Below are 19,425 nucleotides of genomic sequence, written 5' to 3' on the forward strand. Positions count from 1 at the left end.
ATGGAGAAAATCCCCCATATTTTTTTAATTTTAATCCAAATTAAATAATCATAGTCCTCTTCGTGTAATTGCTTAAATAATTGTGAGATTTGTAAAGAATACCATTAAATAATTGCTTAACCATGCTTCTGCTCATCAGGTCTAAAAGTGCCCAATGAACCTGACTGACACTACACTGAGAAATTTGATGAGGTTCAGCTTGCAAAGAGCTGGGAGCCTTGATGTATGGTATCATTTCCGGCGGAACTCATGAGCCGAAGATATGATGAAAGGAAATACACTGATGGCCGAAAAATGATGTCATAATTGATCACACACTTCAGACACATTCTTGTGGGGCAAACTCTAGAATCAACTCTGCTGCCCAAAATCATTATCTTGGATCGGGCTTGCCACATAAGTAGAGTATATCATTTATGCGGGCATAGGCTGTTGCTATTTTTATAAGCTGATTAATCTTTAAAGTACCCTTTAAAAGAACAGATTGTATGAAAAATGATGAATCTCTACACAAAAGTATATCAGGGTCCCATGGATATCCCAACATAGGCATTTGCACTGACCCTTCCTATTGAATCACTTGTTAGCTGTTTCATTCTCCTATTAAAGTTCCTCCTTTTAGCTAAAGACTGCCCCGACTTTGTATCTTTGAGCCACTCCAGGTTGTTACCTGGAAATCAAAAATATGTTTTCTCAACCCAAAACAAAAAGGAGATATTCTCTGATTCGTCGTACATAAACACTACATGCATATTTAGCATCAGTCCATCTGTTTAACAAAGACTATTAAGAGAAAGATAGTCCGATTAGTCATGATGGCTGACCTTTTGTAGAAACATCCAAACATGCAATGGGATGGTCAGTGGATATTGCATATCCAATATATCATCTTTTTGTCACTTCTTGAATATGTTGAGAGTGGCTTTTACCAGGTGGAATGAAAATCAGGTCTTCCCAGCCCGAGTTCTTCTCACTAGTCTGCATCAGATGAAAGAAATAAAAACTAGTTGGGAATTCCAAATTTAAAAAAGAGTTAAGGAATACAATCAGATCCAGTTCTTGATTCCAAATACCTCCATTTTTCTTAGGACATCTTCCAAACTTCCTACCTGTTGAAAAAAATATATATATCAAATAATGGTCACAAAATTTATACATCTTGCAGGAAAGCATGCTTCAAAGTGCAAAATGGTAAACAAAATAAAATAAACAAACAAATAAATAAATAAAATCAAACTTAAAAAAAAAAAAGATGAGACAGGTATATCTGATGAGGATCCTAACTCCCAAATTTTTTCTGAGTGCTCTATTTTCTTGGACAGGCCAATCTATCAAATATCTTCTGTGCTGATTCTCTGCACATCTGAGTTATTTTCTTCTCAAACAGTTCCCAAATATCCCTTGTATATTTTTGTAAATTTCATAAGAACCATATCTCTTTATCAAATAACAAAGGCTTCTATGTAGAATATCAGACCCAAGAGTTCCAATATCAAATATGAACAATTCAACAGATTAGGATGCTCTAATTATTTTGGAGATTTCACTCTGTTCACTACAATGGATTGTAGACAATTTGAATAAAATAATATACGTGCTCTTTTTATACCACACACAAAAGAAGGAAAAAAATTCTGTGGGGAAAAAAATACAATTCTTCAAAACTTGAAAACAAACATCAAAATATTGTTTAATAAAGAGCTGAATCCTATGACTTCCTGGTGAAAACCCAGAATTTCTGCAACGTTTAACACAGTTTACCTCTATAACTCATTAGCATTTTTTTTTTCACCAATTTCAAACAATGCTAACTATATAAGGTCTTGATCACCTTATATCAGTGTATGACAAATTCTCACTGAAAAAGATGCATAAGATGTTGTACTCAAACATGGGTGTCAACATGGAAGTGTCAGCATGCCCAACAAAACAAGGAATAAGATCTTAGAAATGGACTGCTCATGAAGATCAATTATAGATCTTTGTTTATCTAAGTCTGAAAGTACTCTTTTTCAACAAGAGGCTAAACCATTCAACAGAAAGAGAAATGACAATGGCAGTGGCAAGTAGTGATACCATGATATGTTGGGTGACACCAGGTCCTCTTGATGATCTTGAGACCTTTGAGAGTTCCTTTACTATGTCTTCCTGCATTTGTAACAAGCAAAGAATCAACAGTAAGTCATGAAATTATAAGAATCTGAGATTGAGTGTTTAAATGTGCATAAGGAGCCCATTGAGTCAAACCAACCTTTTGGAAGTATATTGGGCAGTACCGTCTGTTTTTCTTCTTCACAACCAGCAGGTCTGACTATAGATAAGAGATTAAAATCACATGAATCAAAGACAAAGCTGTAGACTATAATCCAATACAATAAAAAATTAAAAATTAAAAATTAAAACAAAACAAAACAAAACTAAACACCCAACAAATTTTCCAGGCCAAACCATAATGAGTTAATCCACAAAATCCATGTGCAATCATATATCTTGACAAGCCTCACATAGTATATATTAGGGAAGTGGAGATTTACAATCCATGGGTCATCTCACCCATGAGCTTATTTGGGGATATTAATGCTTTGAGAGCTTTATAATTACAAATTGCAGATGTGGTAGATGATAATGAAAGATACTCAAACTGAACAAAAGTAGCAGAGGTTCCAAAATCCAAGTGAATTACTGTAACAGAAAGCAATTTCATATTCTTCCTGCCATTCAGAGAGAAAAACCAGCTTCTACCAAACCATAAACAGTCAATCATGTAGACATAGCATTTCGAGTAGAAGAAACATCCTATCCATGATAAAAACATATATATATATCAGAAGGTTGCATCTTGTCCTCAGCATTTGCATGCATCCCACATCACTATTCTGGTTGCGCCCTAAAATTCTTTCATCATAGATATCATTTCAAATGTAATGTTGAGCATAACAAATGAGATGCACATGCTGAACAATTTTCAAAGCTTACTAGAAAAGTGATAATGTCAATGCTGCCTATTAGATTTGATAAGCAAATCAGCATACCTGAAAAACAGGAACCCCATCAAACCCACTCTTGATATCTGCAGCTTTCAGCTAAGAAACATGAAGGTTAGATGTTTCAGCTGATACAAGCAAATAAATAAGCAGTATTTAACATTTGGACAAAATAATGATAAAATGTTACAACATCATTTACATGGTAGCAGAAGCCTCTATTGCCAAATATCCTCCCAAGTTTCAAATACTCACATGGCAAACATTTTTTTTCCATTTCTTCAATTCTATTTTCGTTTTATATATATATATATATATATTAGAAGGATCTCACCTGCATATTAGAAGTCTAGTACGTTGGCAGCATCTGGGCTTACTAGACTTAGTCATGATAAATGTCCATGTGGCAGAAAACCTGGACGTAGTCATTATGCTGTGTGCAAAACTAGCTTTGGGTGGACAAGATTGCCACTATTTTCATTTAATTTTACATTAAAGGTGACTTTTTGTAATTTGTCGAGGCCTTTCCCCAAGAATATGGCACTAGCAGTTCCAGCCACCCCCTCCCAACAACCTAAGTAGGTGATAATTCTTGAAATAGCATGCAACTTTAGTCATTTCATTAAAGGGCCTCTTCCTAAAAATATGAAACTAGCAATTTTTCTTCTCTTGTTGGGGGGTGGTCTTCCTTCTCAAAGCATGCACAGTGTGCAATAGGATGAAATCAGAGTTCAAAATGTCCTACTCACAAGCAATGTGATGATTTAGTGAAAAAATAGAAATCAACAACTAGGCGAATGGAGAGCAGGAGAGCCATGGAGAAGAGAAGAGCTGTGAGCCCTTGGAAGATCGGATTTCAACATAGGATTTGAAAGAAATGGAGGGTAAAATGCTGGAGAGTATTTCAATATGAATTAAATTCAGAGATAAAAGTTTGTCATGGCAGCTTGATAGGGTGCTCTGTGGTTGCTATAAGGATGGGAAACCATTTTTCTCAATATGTTTCAGAAAGGCGGTATATTCAATAGGTTGGAGATGCAAAGCAATACAGCCAGTTGATTCTTATTATGCCTGACAGACTCGATGAAGGCCAAAAGGTTTTCCATTATTTTCCTGGCTGGATTTGGGCGACTTGGTTGGGTCACACAAACAAACAAGTTGCACACCCTGCAGAGTTCTTCCCTCTAAGCCTCTAAAGGTGTGTAATTCCTATGCATCCTGTAACACAATTAACTGCTTGGTCAAGAGCATGGTTGTCAAAATGTAAATCATAACGTATCGGTTTTGTCAAAAAGTAATGTATTGTGTATCGTAAGATACAATCCTTAATTATACATATATAAACGATAAACTCCTGAATAATAATATATATACATATACACACATATGCATTATGTAGTGTTCCAAAAAAAACATCCATTTCTTTTCTTAATATCAAATAAATAAATAAAAAATAACCAAAAGTATCAAGTATAAAGTTATAACATTCCACATTGCCTAGGGATGAGAAGCCCCTAACATTTATAAAAGATGACAACTCTTAACTGAGTGGAAGTGTTTTAAACCCGTGAAGGTTGTGGACGCACAATGGACAACATCCATCTAGTGTCAGCGGGTCATGATTGTGATGTCCCACATCCCTTAAGGAGGAGAAGTACCTAACATTCATAAAAAGTGATACCTCTGAACTGGTTGGACATGTTTTAAAGCGGTGAGGGAGGCCATGAAGGCTAAGGACCCAAAGCGGACAATATCCACCCAGTGTTAGTGGGTCATAACAAAATTATCAAAAAAGCAAGTTATATAAGTTACCAAAAGCTTCCTAAACATTCAAAATTTGTCCCATATCAATGCTTAATCGGAACCTCCCAAATTAGTGACCAATGCACTACTTTAAACCATGCTTCCTAATATAGTGAAAAAAATCCTATGGTCTTGGCAGAAAGAGCTGTGGGGGAAAAAGAGGGGAAAACATTCGAGAACCACCTCATTATGCCTTTTTTACACTATTAGCAAGAACTTTTCTTTTAGACACTATTTAGCAGGAATATAATTACATGACTTTAGAAGGGGTGGAACCATTGGTTTAATCTCTTAAAGCCTCTCCCATTTCAACCATGCTCCTTTGGTGCCATCAGTTTATGGATGTTGGCCCTTTATCCTTGTTTGATTTCATAGATTGGTTGGGAGCCCCTTAGTGTTTTAAGGCCTGGTGAGTGTTTTTTCTTCTTTTTTCCACTCAACTTTGACATCATTTGTATACCGCCTATGTATGTAGGTTGTGCCCTCCTTTTTGTTAGGCACTTTTCCAATAAATTTTTCCTTGCCAATAAGCATGCACACATAGAAGGCAGTTTGTGCATTGTCATGTGTTTATTTTTTACCTAAATTTTCTATCATCATTATTTATATTTGCTCAATGTATACTTTCTCATCAAAATCGCTAGAAGATAGTTGGTAACCATAGGTGTGTTGTGTGTGTGTGTGTGTGTGTGTGTGTAATGAAGAAAACAACTACTAATAAATATAGGATATGTTCAGTGATCAATAGTCATCATAGCATTCATTTTTTAAATACCAAAACTTGGATCATTACACAATTGATAAGGCATTTAATAGTGGATAATCACAAAATTGGAGTAAAAATTTCCTATAGTTCCCCTCCTCAATTCCCCTTTCCATCTTGTCTTTCGATATGGTCCATTTATGAATGACACCAGACATATAAGGAAAAGGGAAAAGACAACACTTTTATTAATATGAAGATAGTTCATTCAGGCGGGCAACATGTGCATAAATTACTTATGCAGAATCAAATGAGAAGTGATAATCAGTGTATATCAAAGCAGATGCACATGGGCCCGACTTGGGCTTGTTTTTGTTGAACTTTGAATAGGTGAGCCAAGGTTCTGATGTGATGCAGTTAAATTAGAGTCATAATTTTTTATATATATAAATAAGCAAATAAATTGATGCCAAACTTTTTCATGGCCCAAACAAGTCCACACTCTCCCATATAGGAGTAGTATATCCGTTTTGGTGGAAACCTAAGAAAGAAATAGACCACCTTTGCCATTGCTTTTTAGTGGAAATGAATCAACAACCTCAGTAGCATGGTGTGGTACACTGGTACTCACTTTCTCAGAGTGATTCAAATGCATAAAAACTTTTGAGATAACATTCCAAAGCTATAACTTATATTTAGCACTAACCTCCAAGGCATTCTTTATTTGAACAGGATCAGGTAAAAATCGGAATGCAATTCCTTCAACCTTCAACATATAAACCTGTGAATTGGGATTGAGAGAAAGAGAGAGAGAGAGAGAGAGAGAGAGAGGCCAACACTTCAGCCAATAAATAATGTGGATCTATATCAAACTAAGAAATAAAGAGAGGAATGATTTAGTGAAGAAAAGTGGACACACACTTAAACCAATAAATAACACTTGTATAATTGAATACCAATCTGTAGCCCATATCACTAAAATGAAGATTCATGGCTTATACCTTCTTAACAACAATCCTTGATAATTAAGATATTAGAAACAAAGTCCTTTTTCAGTTTGCTTTCAATCTTGAATAGGGGAAATTCTACATATAACAACCATCCAATAACTACAAAAATAGGAAGAAAATCCAATAACTAATATTTTGAAGAAGCAATTGATAACCACTCCAAAACCCAAAAATCCTCCACAGTATTTGTAAGTGAAAGAAAAACCAATCTACTAATATAATCATGTCTAGTTATATTCACCGATCATAGTTTGCCAAGTCTTTCCAACCCATTTATAATTGCTTAAAAGTGATTTTGGTTGAATCTTTTACCAACAGTACAAGAAAAAACTACATATGTACTGCTTCCAGCTTGGGTGGGTGCCCAATATTTAGAGTTAATAATCTAAGATTGCACCTCATCTGTATAAATCTGAGATAACTGAGCAATTGAATTTCAAGAGACCGCTGGAACCAGATGCGGTAGCCATATGGCACAAATCACCTGGCATTGTGGCTTGAGTTTATTACACTGTTTAAAACCAAATTTTAAAGAAAAAGCATTTAATTAAAAGAGATTAAATGAAAGGAATTAAACTTTATTCCATTCATTTTGTTCGGCATTTGACATTGAAATGAAAATAATTCATTTCTTTCATTTGGTTTTATAAAAGAAACGATCTTTTTACCATCACAACCTTGGTTCAATGACAAGAAAAAACAATTTTAAATATGATTAATATATTACTCATCCATTAGTAAAACCAAAGTAAAGAAATTATTCACTTAGACATCCCATGTCCAAAAGAAGAGTTCATGCATACTCTTAAGAGAATTAGAAAAAAAAAAAAAAAAAATTAGTCCAAATTATAATTTAAAAAATTTTAAAAGATGCATTTTGAATTACCATCCTCGAAAACACTAAAAGAAAATCATCAAATATATTTGTATTCTATAGATTTTCAATGCGTAAAAAAACTAAAACATGCTAGACAAAAATTTATTTGCTTATTCTGTATGGACTTCACTTTTTTATTTTTCCTTTTTTTCTTTTTTCTTTTTGCCTTTTTTGGATAAGCGAGAAAAAAATATATGAATAACACCTAACAATAAGAACAACATATACATTACGTCTTCTATATCGATCATTTAAAAAGAAGAGCTAATGTATACTCATTAAAAAAAAGTCCAGAATTATCATTATATACTCTGAATTGTTGAGTTGTATGTAAACGTAAAATAGAAAACAAAATCATCAAATTATTTGTATTCTATATAAATTTTGAAAATGTAAAAAAATCCAAGACAATGATGGAAGAATTTATTTGTATATTTTAAGATTTTGAAATACGTAAAAATATAAAAAATACTATGTGATGGTAGATGAAGAAACAAGATGATTGATGATAAAAAGAGTCAAGAAACATATAATAAATTGTAAAAAAGATGGGAACAAAAAGGGTAATGTTGGATGATAGGAAATTTCGGTCTAACTTGTGTTTGAAATAACCCAAAATTCTTTGGAGGAACTCAAATTTAAAAAGAAAAATAAAATTTTAAATAAATTTAAAAAAACACAACCAAATTAACAAAAATCCTTACCATATATAGTCTTTACATTCCACACACTAGAATTGAGTATCAAATAAATTCCTTCCATTTCTCTTCAAATACTTCCATTCCATAAGGAAAAAACAATGAGAGTTTATAGGGGCGGTTTATAGACAAATAAGTTTTCTAACCAATTGGTTGTTTGACTTGTTTCGTACACTTTTTCTTTTTTTTTTCTGATAGGTAAAAATTAATTGTATTAAATGGCACAAAAGTATACATGTTGTATACAAGGATGCCAACCAGATAAAAGTCCAAGGTAAGGGGCACACAAAAAACAATATCCATGCCTTCGAGCCTAACCAATCCACAAAGTCCACCATGGACAAAGGGTAGTCACCTATAGACACTGCAACCCATTCCAACCAATTATACATGAAAGATTGTTTAATTGTTTGGCCAACCTTTTCAATATTATTGAAGCTCTCCTATTTCTCTCCCTCCAAATAGTCTAGAAAAGGCAGAATGGAGCAGCTTCCCAAACCTTTGTTCTCTTCTTTCCAACAAAGGAAACCTGCCAGCTCTGAAGTGCAGTTTTCAATGAAGAATGAATCGCCCAACTAACATCAAAAAATGCAAAAATCAACAACCACAATAAGACTGCTTTCAATCAACAAAGAAGAATATGACCAATTGTTTCTTCTTCTTCTTCTTCTTCTTCTTCTTCTTCTTCTTTCCTAATATAGCATCTGTTAGGCACCTCCAACCCTCCCTTTTAAGCTGATCCCAAGTTAAAATCCCGCCCCACATAGCTTTCCATGCAAATAAGCTAACTCTTGATGGTACCTAGGAATTCCAAACTGTACCAAAAGGAATTGCCTCCACCCTCCCATCTAACAGAGAGGAATAGAAAGACTTCACTGAGACTATTCCATCTTTTGTGTTACACCAAACCAAAATATCTTTAGTGTCCTTGTTAATGGTCTTCTCTTGCAACCTCCCAAAAAAGGCTTCAACCTCCTTTAACTCCCAATCGTGCAATTGCTTTATAACCTATGAACCCTAAGGCTATGTTTGGTTCCCGGAAAATTTGAGGGAAAATGCGAGGGAAAGAAAATACAAAGGAAAAGTAGAAGGAAAGAAAAAGTGAAGGAAAATAAAAAAATAGATTAAAAGTTGATAAATTATTTTTTTTGTTACTTCAAACTCATTTTATTTATTTTAACTCATCAATATAAAGATTAAACAATTTAAAAATACATAAGTTTTTAATTAGTTTTAATTATATTTGATTTTTTTTTTATATTTTTCATAGTACAACCAAACATGAGAAAATCATTTTCCTTAGCATTTTTTTTCTTTCCTTTGTACTTTCCGTGAACCAAACATAGCCTAAAAAATTCTGTGTGGTGGAAAAACCCTGATCCAATCCATGGTTAACTAACAATAGTCAAAATAAAAGATGGAGTTTATTACATGCATTGTTGTTATTGGTTAACATGCTAAATTTACTACTCCAACACTAGTCATCACATTGTTAGATATTCATTTTCCTATGACTTGCATCACATTGTCAGATATTCATTTGGCATTGATGACTAGAGGTGTAGAAACAGGTGGGCGGATTGGCCTAGCATGCCAAAAGATTAGTTCATGCTAGCCTGGCTGGATCCTTCATGTAGTGTTGGACCAAGCATGATGGCACGATGGCCTGGTAGGGTCCAAGCCAATAGGCAACAGTTATTTAAATTTTTTAATTCCCAATGGCTATAATGCATCCAAAACTCAAAAAAAGGGCCCTTCCAATGGTCATATAATGGCTATTTTGGAGTGTAGATGTATAAATGATCATAAATGCATCCAAGAGTAAATATCCCCTTATAGTTGCTATATAAGAATGAAGACATTTCAATTTAATTTTCTATTTGCATAAGAACTTTATATAAGAAATTTCATTTCAAAAAAAAAAAATTGCATATTTTTCTAGTTTTCCCAATTCTTATGATGCAAATTTTTTTCAAAGATTAACTAATGCATATAATTGATAGTTGGGTTAATGTCAACCTGTTTGGGATGTACTTATACAATTCTCACCTTTTTTTTTGTAATTTTTGAACATTTACGTTTCCCATTTTGTTGAAATATTGAATAACAAAGTTATATTTTATCTATTTCACTTTTTATATTCCAATTTTTTATTTATTTATTGTTATTGTTACTAGAGTGTAATTTAGACAAAAATTTAAAACTTGTACAAATTTTAACATTACAAACTTTATTACTAATAAAAATAAAAATACATAATTATCTAAGTTTTCAAGCAAAAGAAAAAAAAAAACAAGAATACTTTATGAGAATGCAAAGTGAGACTATTAAAAAAAAAAAAAACCCAAGTGCACTTTAAATATATTTTAAATTTTTTATCCAAGAATTTGTTTTCAAAAGAAATTAGAAAGTCTTTTTAGAGAACAGAAAGACTTGCAACATAATAAATAAATCATTTTTAAAATTTTAGAAATAACTATGATAAATCTTTTTTTTTTACATATTTTAAGAAAAATGTGGTGGAGCAAGCCAGCCTGCCAGCACAGAATATTTTCAGCTGGACTGGGACACCCAGCACAATGGCCAGCTAAAAACATCATTTTAGCTTCATTGACGGACTCATCATCCATGGCCGCATCACAATATTTTTTTTTTTCCTTTTTTTTTGTATGGGTAAACACAGAAGAGAATATATCAAATATTAAAGGAAGCCCAAAGGGCAACTCAAGGCATACATGAAGTATACAGCTGGTGCCAAAAGGCTAAAAAGAGCAAAAAAGGGAGTAAAACAAAAACCTCACCTGTTCTCACCTAGAGCCCAACCAATCAAAAAAGTCAAGGCTGCATCACAATATCCTACAAGCACACTTGTTCGCATAGGCAAACACATATTTAATCTAGCCCCATCCATAATTGATCATCAAATTTAGAATCTATTATAAAGGTCCCATAAAAAGGTTTGCACAGAAAACCCATCATATAAGGGTCATTTAAAAGAGAAAATTAGATGCTTTACATGTGCTTAGTTTTCTGTATAATTCAACTGCCTGGGAAAATTGTCCAGCTAGATTAACGAGACAGCGTCCTGACCATGAGTAGAACCTAGTTCATCAAATGAAACTATAGTAGGTTTAGTAAAAAAGATTGATCATTGTTCTCTGTGAAACCACAAGCAGAACACGCTCAACCCTGATATAGCACCCATCTGAAATCCTCAACATGGCATCTACCAAATATTTCACTTCTATTCTAGATAATGCACATCATCAACTTTCAAATTTCTAGCACTAGGCTTGCATTTCAAACATTTCCATGAAATATTTGTCATTCCCTTGGATTAAGGGTTTAAATCTGTGCACAAAACTATCAGGCAATTCCAATTCCATTACAGAACCACAAAACCCTACAACACTAAATATTGAAACGGAAAGAAAATAGGAAATTACATGAGTTCCAAATATGTACCTGATCAAGACTAATGGGAACAACCCTAGCCTGACTTCGTAGTTCCCTTGTCCGCGACTGAACCTGTAAATCACGATAAACAGAAACAGCATTAAGAGAAAACCTAAAATTTGGTTAAGATTTTTTCTAGTTAACGATCCGGAGAAGGAAAACCAGAGAAATTTCGTTTTCTTTTTCCCTTTTTCCATTACTCTGGACAGAAATTATACAAAGGGAAAAAAAAAGGGAGAAAAAGAAACAAACAAACTTGAGCGAGAAACGCTTCCGCGTCTTCCTGGCGAAAGCAGAGCAAGCCAATGGACTTGATCCCGTTGGGATCGGAAATCAGCACGAACTCGTTGTTAGAGTTGCTAACTGTGTACACCGCGGTTCCAGCGAGGCTCTTGGCCACGTGGTCGGAGCTCAGGGCGACGCCCAAGTCTCGTTTAGCCCCACGAGCCTCTTGCGACATCGACGCAAACGGCAAAGAACTGAGCGGAAGCGAACGCCTCAGCGCCGGAGGCGGCCAGTTGCCCGCGAGTCGCCTGGTATCATCGAGTCGACTGGCGAGTTCGGCGCCAAGTCGAAGGCAGTGTTGGTGGATGAAGGTGGAGAATGATAGCAGAGGATTTGAGGGTTTTGGAGGCTCCATAGTCCGACGTTGCAGAAGAACAAACAGCCCCGGTTCGGATTCGATATATATGACATGTAGTGTGGAGACACTGTATATCTTCACATGCCAGTGACAATGGTAAAATAACTGCCCAATCAATGAAAAGGATCTAGTTGAAAGTAGGAGCAACTTTGTCACAGCAGCTGGAGGGTGTATACAGTGTACACGTAAATTATGAGCGCGTGGATAAGGTCTGATCGCCGAAGTGGCAAGTGTGGGGAGTCCAACAGGATGTGGACCAAGCCCAGCCCAGTTAAATCAACTGAGGATTACAAGCCCATTGGGCCTACGTAGCTCTAGCAGTCTAGCTATAGCCTGGCTTGTTAGCAAAGTTATTGAGTCGATGATTCCCTTGTTACATGCACCTTACAGTTAACCCGTATCATGACGGGTTTAAGATTCTTTAATTATTAGGATTCTCGAACTTTAACATGAGATGACAGTTTAAAGGGATAAAAATCTACATCTATAATGCTCATGGATCCTTGGACTGACCTTTAATATGATTCTCGGACGACCACGTACATACAGTTGCAACCATCTATTTTTCTAGTATTTATTCCCCTCACCAGGAGGCAGCATAGGATTCTTGGATGAGAAGTTACGTGCCTCTATCCTACTGGCTCGGAGTAGCCACCAGTGATCTAAAAAAAAAAAAAAAACTGAAACAAGATAACCTGAAAAGAGCTCATGTCCCATCTCTTCCCAATTAAATTGTTTATGCAAGGGCCTGATGCTTTACTGGGATCAAAATTAGTCTTTGCATGAAGTGGGGCCAAAGTGTGGCTATTTATCAGTTCTGACTAAAATTTTCATTTTCCATGAGCTACTGCATGGTTGCAGGTTGATTGGTTCTTTGCCTTGAAGTCTCTGCACAGGGAGTTCTGAAGCGGAAAGCTTAACAGGATTGCAAATTGGACAAAGTTCCCCAAACTTTAGGTTACGTAGGCCCATAAAGAGCGAGTTCCAAACTTTAGTTTGGACTCGAAAGAAAAAGGTCAAACACTTTTGATATACAATGGATTTCACTTTAATGATCCGTTTCTTTTTGCAATCACCCGATCCTCCTCTATCTGCATATTTTACTGTGAATTGCGTTACAAGTTAGAGCTAAAAAGCAAGAAGATCTTCAGTATAGATCTCTTGACCGCACTTTCTGTGATATTATTCTTCAATGATTCTAAAATTTAGCAATCTCATGTTTTTTCAATTCTGCCAACAGGAGGCAGATTGTACTTCCATGATGGTTGTAGAGAATTCCAATAAATCAATTATTGATTTACGGAATCCTCCTTGATGGGATGTAGAGAATCCCAGTAAATCAATTATTGATTTACAGAATCCTCCTTGATTGTAAGAGATATAGTTTAGGAGATACGATTTTCATTTGTACTTGTCTTTTTTATTTTATCTGTATATTCAAACTCACTTTGTTTTGTATAAGTCTATATAAATGGAAATCCTCAACCCCAGAGTTTGATGGTTTTACAAATATTCTTAATGTCTCACTGCGCACTCACCGTTGAATTTTGCTATAAATAGATTGTTACTTGGTTAGTAGCATGCACAACCACGCATTTCCAACAGTTCAGTCCCAGGCCAAGAGTCTTAACAAGATGCCTATGTGGAATCCTCTTAATTAAAGAAGATAATAAAAATAGTTTTGGAAGATATGATTTCCATTGATTTGATACTACTATTTATATATGTTTAGTACATATCCTTTCCTATAATCAAGCCAATCTACAAGCTATTTAGAGTAATGTTATCTTCTAATTACAACAAGATAATTATAACTTAAATACAAATTATCTTTTCCTAATACTCCCCCTCAAGTTGGTGAGTGTATGTCACAAACTCCCAACTTGCTTCGCATGAACTGGAACTGATCTTTTCCCAAGGCCTTAGTGAAGACGTCTGCCACCTGTAGTCGAGTAGGAACATATCTCGGCTTAACCTGTCCTGCTTGCACCTTTTCACGAACTATATGACAATCAATTTCTATATGCTATGTACAGTCGTGAAACACAGGATTAGCAGCTATATGTAAAGCTGCTTGATTGTCACAATATAAGACTGAAGGATTTGACAATGGAACACGTAAATCTCTCATTATATATCTGAGCCAAGTGAGTTCTAAACAAGTGTTTGCCATAGCTCGGTATTCTGCCTCTGCTGAAGACCTAGATACATTGGTCTGCTTCTTCGATTTCCATGACACAAGTGAAGTTCCCAAGAAAACACAGAAACCTGAAATCGATCTTCTGGTCTCACGGCAACCCGCCCAATCGGAGTCGCAAAATGCTGTGAGCTTTAACTGATTATCGGTCGGAAGTAATAGTCCCTGTCCTGGTGTACCTTTGATGTAACGCAGCAATCGCAAGGCAGCGTTCCAATGATGTGTAGTCGGAACCTGCATGAACTGACTCAAGGTACGCACAGAATATACGATATTAGGCCGAGTAACTGTCAAATAAATTAACCTGCCAACCAATCTCCGAAACTTGCTCGGATCATGCAATTTCTCACCACTTTCGGATGTTAGACGAAGGTTTTGCTCCATCGGAAATAGCTCGGGCTTTGACCTTGTTAACCCTGCATCATGTACAATATCCAGTGCATATTTGCGCTGAGACATAAAAATCCCTTTCTGTGAACGCGCAAATTCAATCCCCAAGAAATATTTCAAGTCACCGAGATCTTTAATGAGAAATTTCTTAAGCAAACTTTCTTTCAACTTGTGATGGCATGAAGATCATTTCCAGTCAAAAGTATATCATCAACGTATATTAATGCAACAGTAATAGATGAACTCGAAACTTTAGTGAATAAGGAGTAATCAGCTTTAGACTGTACAAAACCTGTCTGTCGGATTGCAGTAGCAAAAGTAGCAAACCAATTACGACTGGCCTGTTTTAAGCCATAAAGAGACTTATTGAGCCGACATACCAGATTCTCCCCCTGTCGGCGAAGGCCAGGAGGAGGAACCATATAAACCACTTCATGTAGGTCACCGTGAAGAAACACATTTTGTACATCTAGCTAATGAGCGTACCATCCACGAGAGGCAGCAACTGTTAACAAACAACGAAGAGTGGTAAGTTTGGCAGTAGGGGAAAAAGTCTCACCATAATCCAACCCTTCGATCTGAGTATAGCCCTTGGCTACGAGTCGCGCTTTGTAGCGCTTTATGCGACCATCCGAATGGTATTTGATTTTAAAAACCCATCTGCAACCTATGGGACGATGACCGGCGGGTAAGGGAACTAAAGACCATGTATTGTTCTGTTCTAACGCAGCCAATTCAGAGGCCATTGCTTGCTACCATTTCAGATTAAGCGCAGCCTGATCATAAGTCTTCGGCTCTTCCTGTGCATCAAGAGAAGCTAAAAAAATGCGATGAGGGTGATTAATACGTGCGAGTGATGAGTAGAGTGAAAGAGGATATCGTGTACCTTTGGATGCCGAAGAAGACGACAAGCCGGCCTGAGGAGACATATGGTATAAATTGTGCCAAACTGGAGGATGACGATCTCGTTCAGAACGACGATGGACCGCCGGAGAAGGAGCCACTGGTGTCGACTCCGGAGGAGATGAAGGGGAGTTGGATGAACTGGAAATATCAGAGGGAAATGGAATTGGTGAAGGTGAGGATGTGATATTTTCAGTTGGAGAAGGTAAGGGGGTTGATGGAGATGGGAACGAAGAATGGGTTGTCGTCGAATCAGTGATAGGTGATGGTAAAGCTGGCAGCTCTATGGGTAAAGGAACAGTGCTGACGGGACTGGGTTGGGAAGGAGATGAATTTTGCTGAAATGGAAAGATGTCTTCAACAAAATGCACATCACGACTTATAAAAACCTGTTTAATGACGGGATTGAACAATTTATATCCTTTGTGACCACTAGGGTAACCAACAAAGACACAGGGTGTTGCTCGAGGTTCAAATTTGTGTTTGGGCTGGTTAATAGTGGCAAAACATTTGCAGCCAAAAACACGTATATGAGCATAGGATGGAGAGCGATTGTATAGGCGCTCGTAGGGAGTAAGATTGGACAATAGAAGAGAAGGGGTACGATTGATTAAATAAACCGCAGTAAGCACACATTCACCCCATAAGTAAAGAGGAACTTGTGACTAAAAAAAGAGTGACCGATCAACATTTAAAATATGACGATGCTTACGCTCGACCACACCATTCTGTTGTGGAGTGTAAACGCACGATTTTTGTATTTCAATGCCTTGTGCACTAAGGAATGGAGACAATGGCTGAAATTCTGTGCCATTATCCATGCGGATAGCTTTGATGGAAGCTTGAAACTGATTGGAAACAAAGTGAATAAATTTAGTTAATATGTGAGTTGTTTTGGATTTATGAGCCATAAGAAACACCCATGTACATTGAGTGTAATCGTCCACAACTATAAGAAAAAACGAGAACCAGAATATGTAGGAGTTCTATGCGGACCCCAGACATCACAATGAATCAAATCAAATGCAGTTTTTGACTTTATTGAGCTATTGGGAAATGAAAGACGAGTCTGCTTTGCTAAAGGGCAGACTGAACAATGATCAAAATGAGCTACATTATTTTTAATGGAAAGCAAAGGTTGTAACAGCTTAAAATGAGACGAGGACGGATGTCCAAGTCGGTTGTGCCACAACTCGGTTGAGGAAATTTGACACGAAACTGAGGAGAGATTTTCTGGTTGTAAATAATACAAACTACCATGACGTCTACCCAAGCCAATCGTCTTCTTCGAATCCAAGTCCTGCAAAATACGTGAATCAGCAAGGAAGATAACTGAGCAATTTAAATCTCGCGTTAATTTGCTGACAGACATGAGATTCATGCGAAAGGTTGGTACGTATAAAACATCATGGAGGGAAAATTTAGAATTGAATTGAAAGGTGCCCATGTGTGTGATAGGTGTGGATGTGCCATTAGGCAGATTAACAGTATGACTATGTGGTGAATGAACATGTGTGAGAATAGAAAGATCCGAAGTTATATGATCAGTTGCACCGCTATCCAAGACCCATGAATTCAGATATATCGAATTAGCATGGACATCAAATGCAGAGGTTGAACTTGCGGCATTGGCAAAAACGTCATTATTACCAGTTTGTCGATTTTGATTAAACGCAGACAAAGCTTGGGCAAATTGTTGAATAGTTTCTGTCGAGAAATTCTGCAAGATGTTCGACGGATCTGAGTTTGCGTCACTAGAACCCTCTGCCATGTTCACTGCAGGTTTATTATTTCGACCATTGTTCCTAGAACCCTTCTGCCGAGAATTTGACGATCCGGTTCCATTCTTCTGACGGCATCGATCTTCTGTGTGGCCATCTCTACCACAGAAGGTGCAATGGTATTTGAGTGATCGACATTCATCAATCGTATGTCCTGATCGGTGACAGTGATCACAGCTTTTACCATTCTTTGATGATGATTTGTTGTCTACCGCCGTTGCAATGGAGAAATTATCGGTTGACTCGGAAGCCATGTGAGATTGGGTCTCTTCTTGTATCACCAGAGAATATGCCTGCCTGACATTCGGAAGAGGGGTCATCATCAGGATGTTAGAACGAACCCCTTTGAATGATTCATTGAGGCCCATAAGAAACTGCATCATCCGTTCTTCCTCCTTTTCCTCCGAATGTTCCTTCGCCTTATTACATGTGTATGGATCAAGGTAGCTGTCTAGTTCATCCCAGAGTGATTTCAATTTCACATAATATGCTGCTACTGACATAGTACCTTGGAAAATTGTTGCAATTGACTTGTGAATCTGATACACCGAGGGAGCGTTCTTTTGTGAAAATTGATCTTGCAAATCACTCCACACTTGTTGGGCTGTCTTGGTATGGATGATGCCGGCTGTAAGGTCCGCTTCCATAGAATTGGTTAACCACGACAGAATCATACTGTTGCATTGATTCCATTGTGCATATTCTTTTGGCTTTTTTTCGGACGATGGCGGCTGTATGGTGCCGTCAATAAACCCGATTTTATTTTTTCCTGTAAGGGCATGGATGATTGCCTTACTCCACAACTGGTAATTGGTACCATTTAGTTTGGTTGAAACAAGTGTACATCCGGGCTGATCCGAATGATGGACATAGAAAGGATGTGAGGGATCCAAGGGTTTAGACAATGTAGAACCATCTCCGGACATGGCCGGTTTGTTAGAAAAGTAGAGCGGAAGAGAGTCTGCAGAGTCACCAGAAACCTTGCTCTGATACCATCTTAATTAAAGAAGATAATAAAAATGGTTTTGGAAGATATGATTTCCATTGATTTGATACTACTATTTATACATGTTTAGTACATATCCTTTCCTATAATCAAGCCAATCTACAAGCTATTTAGAGTAATGTTATCTTCTAATTACAACAAGATAATTACAACTTAAATACAAATTATCTTTTCCTAATAAATCCCAAATGTCTAGATATTCCCCTCTCTGAAGAACAACAACAACGTCTTCTCGAGAAATTTGACTTCGATAAAGATGGCCGGCTAAGTAAGAAAGATTTGGAGCTCGGCTTGCGCCAGATGGGCCTTTGTTTCTGTAGGTGGAGAGCTGGAAGGGCTCTCCGCCATGCTGATCTTAACAAAGACCGATACATTAGCAAGGATGAGATAAACGAGCTAGTCAAATATGCGACCAAATGGGGGTTGCCCGCAAATTAGCACTTTTATATATATATACAGGAAGAAAGAGAGAGAGAGAGAGAGAGAGAGAGAGAGAGAGAGAGAGAGAGAGAGAGAGAGAGATAAATAATGTACAAATTTGTTTGTTAAGTAATGGGCTTGCTAATTGCCCATCCTGTTGTTTCTTTTCTAGTCGGGAGTGATAGGAACTTGGAACTACTTCATGCAAAATGTTTGAACTTCCACAAGTGTTGGCTTCCTTTGTAGTCTATTTGATAAAAATTGATGGTGGATTCGTGTTATAGGGGCGTTAGCAGTAGAAAATGATTGATCATATATATAGAGATTTTTTGAGAATATATTTTAAAATGTTTTAAAGAAATTAAATAGTTTTCACATTTAAAAATAATAATAGTTAATGTTATTGTATGAGGAAAAGTATGAATCTTTTAATTTTAAAAAATGTGGATGAATCACGCTAAATACTGTAAACTCATATTATTTGGTTTCATATCCGACCATCAAATTATAACTCTAATAATCTTCCATCAACTTGTGAAAGTGCTCTGATTTGG

At 36.4% G+C, this 19,425-nt stretch overlaps 1 protein-coding gene across 2 annotated transcripts; it reads right to left on the reverse strand.

Annotated features, from left to right (window-relative positions):
- Nucleotides 1-346: 346 nt before the first annotated feature.
- Nucleotides 347-12,210, reverse strand: LOC117906697 (protein TIC 22, chloroplastic). Of its 2 annotated transcripts, XM_034819839.1 has the most exons (9): nt 11,788-12,210; nt 11,541-11,603; nt 6,197-6,271; nt 3,033-3,083; nt 2,252-2,311; nt 2,077-2,148; nt 1,074-1,109; nt 825-978; nt 347-670 (listed from the first exon to the last, which is right to left on the reverse strand). In XM_034819839.1, exons 1-8 carry the CDS (start codon nt 12,169-12,171, stop codon nt 886-888), a joined length of 834 nt encoding a protein of 277 aa, XP_034675730.1. In that variant the 5' UTR covers nt 12,172-12,210; the 3' UTR covers nt 347-670; nt 825-885. The 2 variants fall into 2 exon arrangements, with proteins under 2 accessions (XP_034675730.1, XP_034675731.1); XM_034819840.1 differs by lacking the exon at nt 3,033-3,083.
- Nucleotides 12,211-19,425: the final 7,215 nt, after the last annotated feature.

This window comes from Vitis riparia, chromosome 18, assembly GCF_004353265.1.
Source record: "Vitis riparia cultivar Riparia Gloire de Montpellier isolate 1030 chromosome 18, EGFV_Vit.rip_1.0, whole genome shotgun sequence".
In the NCBI taxonomy this organism is placed as follows: domain Eukaryota; kingdom Viridiplantae; phylum Streptophyta; class Magnoliopsida; order Vitales; family Vitaceae; genus Vitis; species Vitis riparia.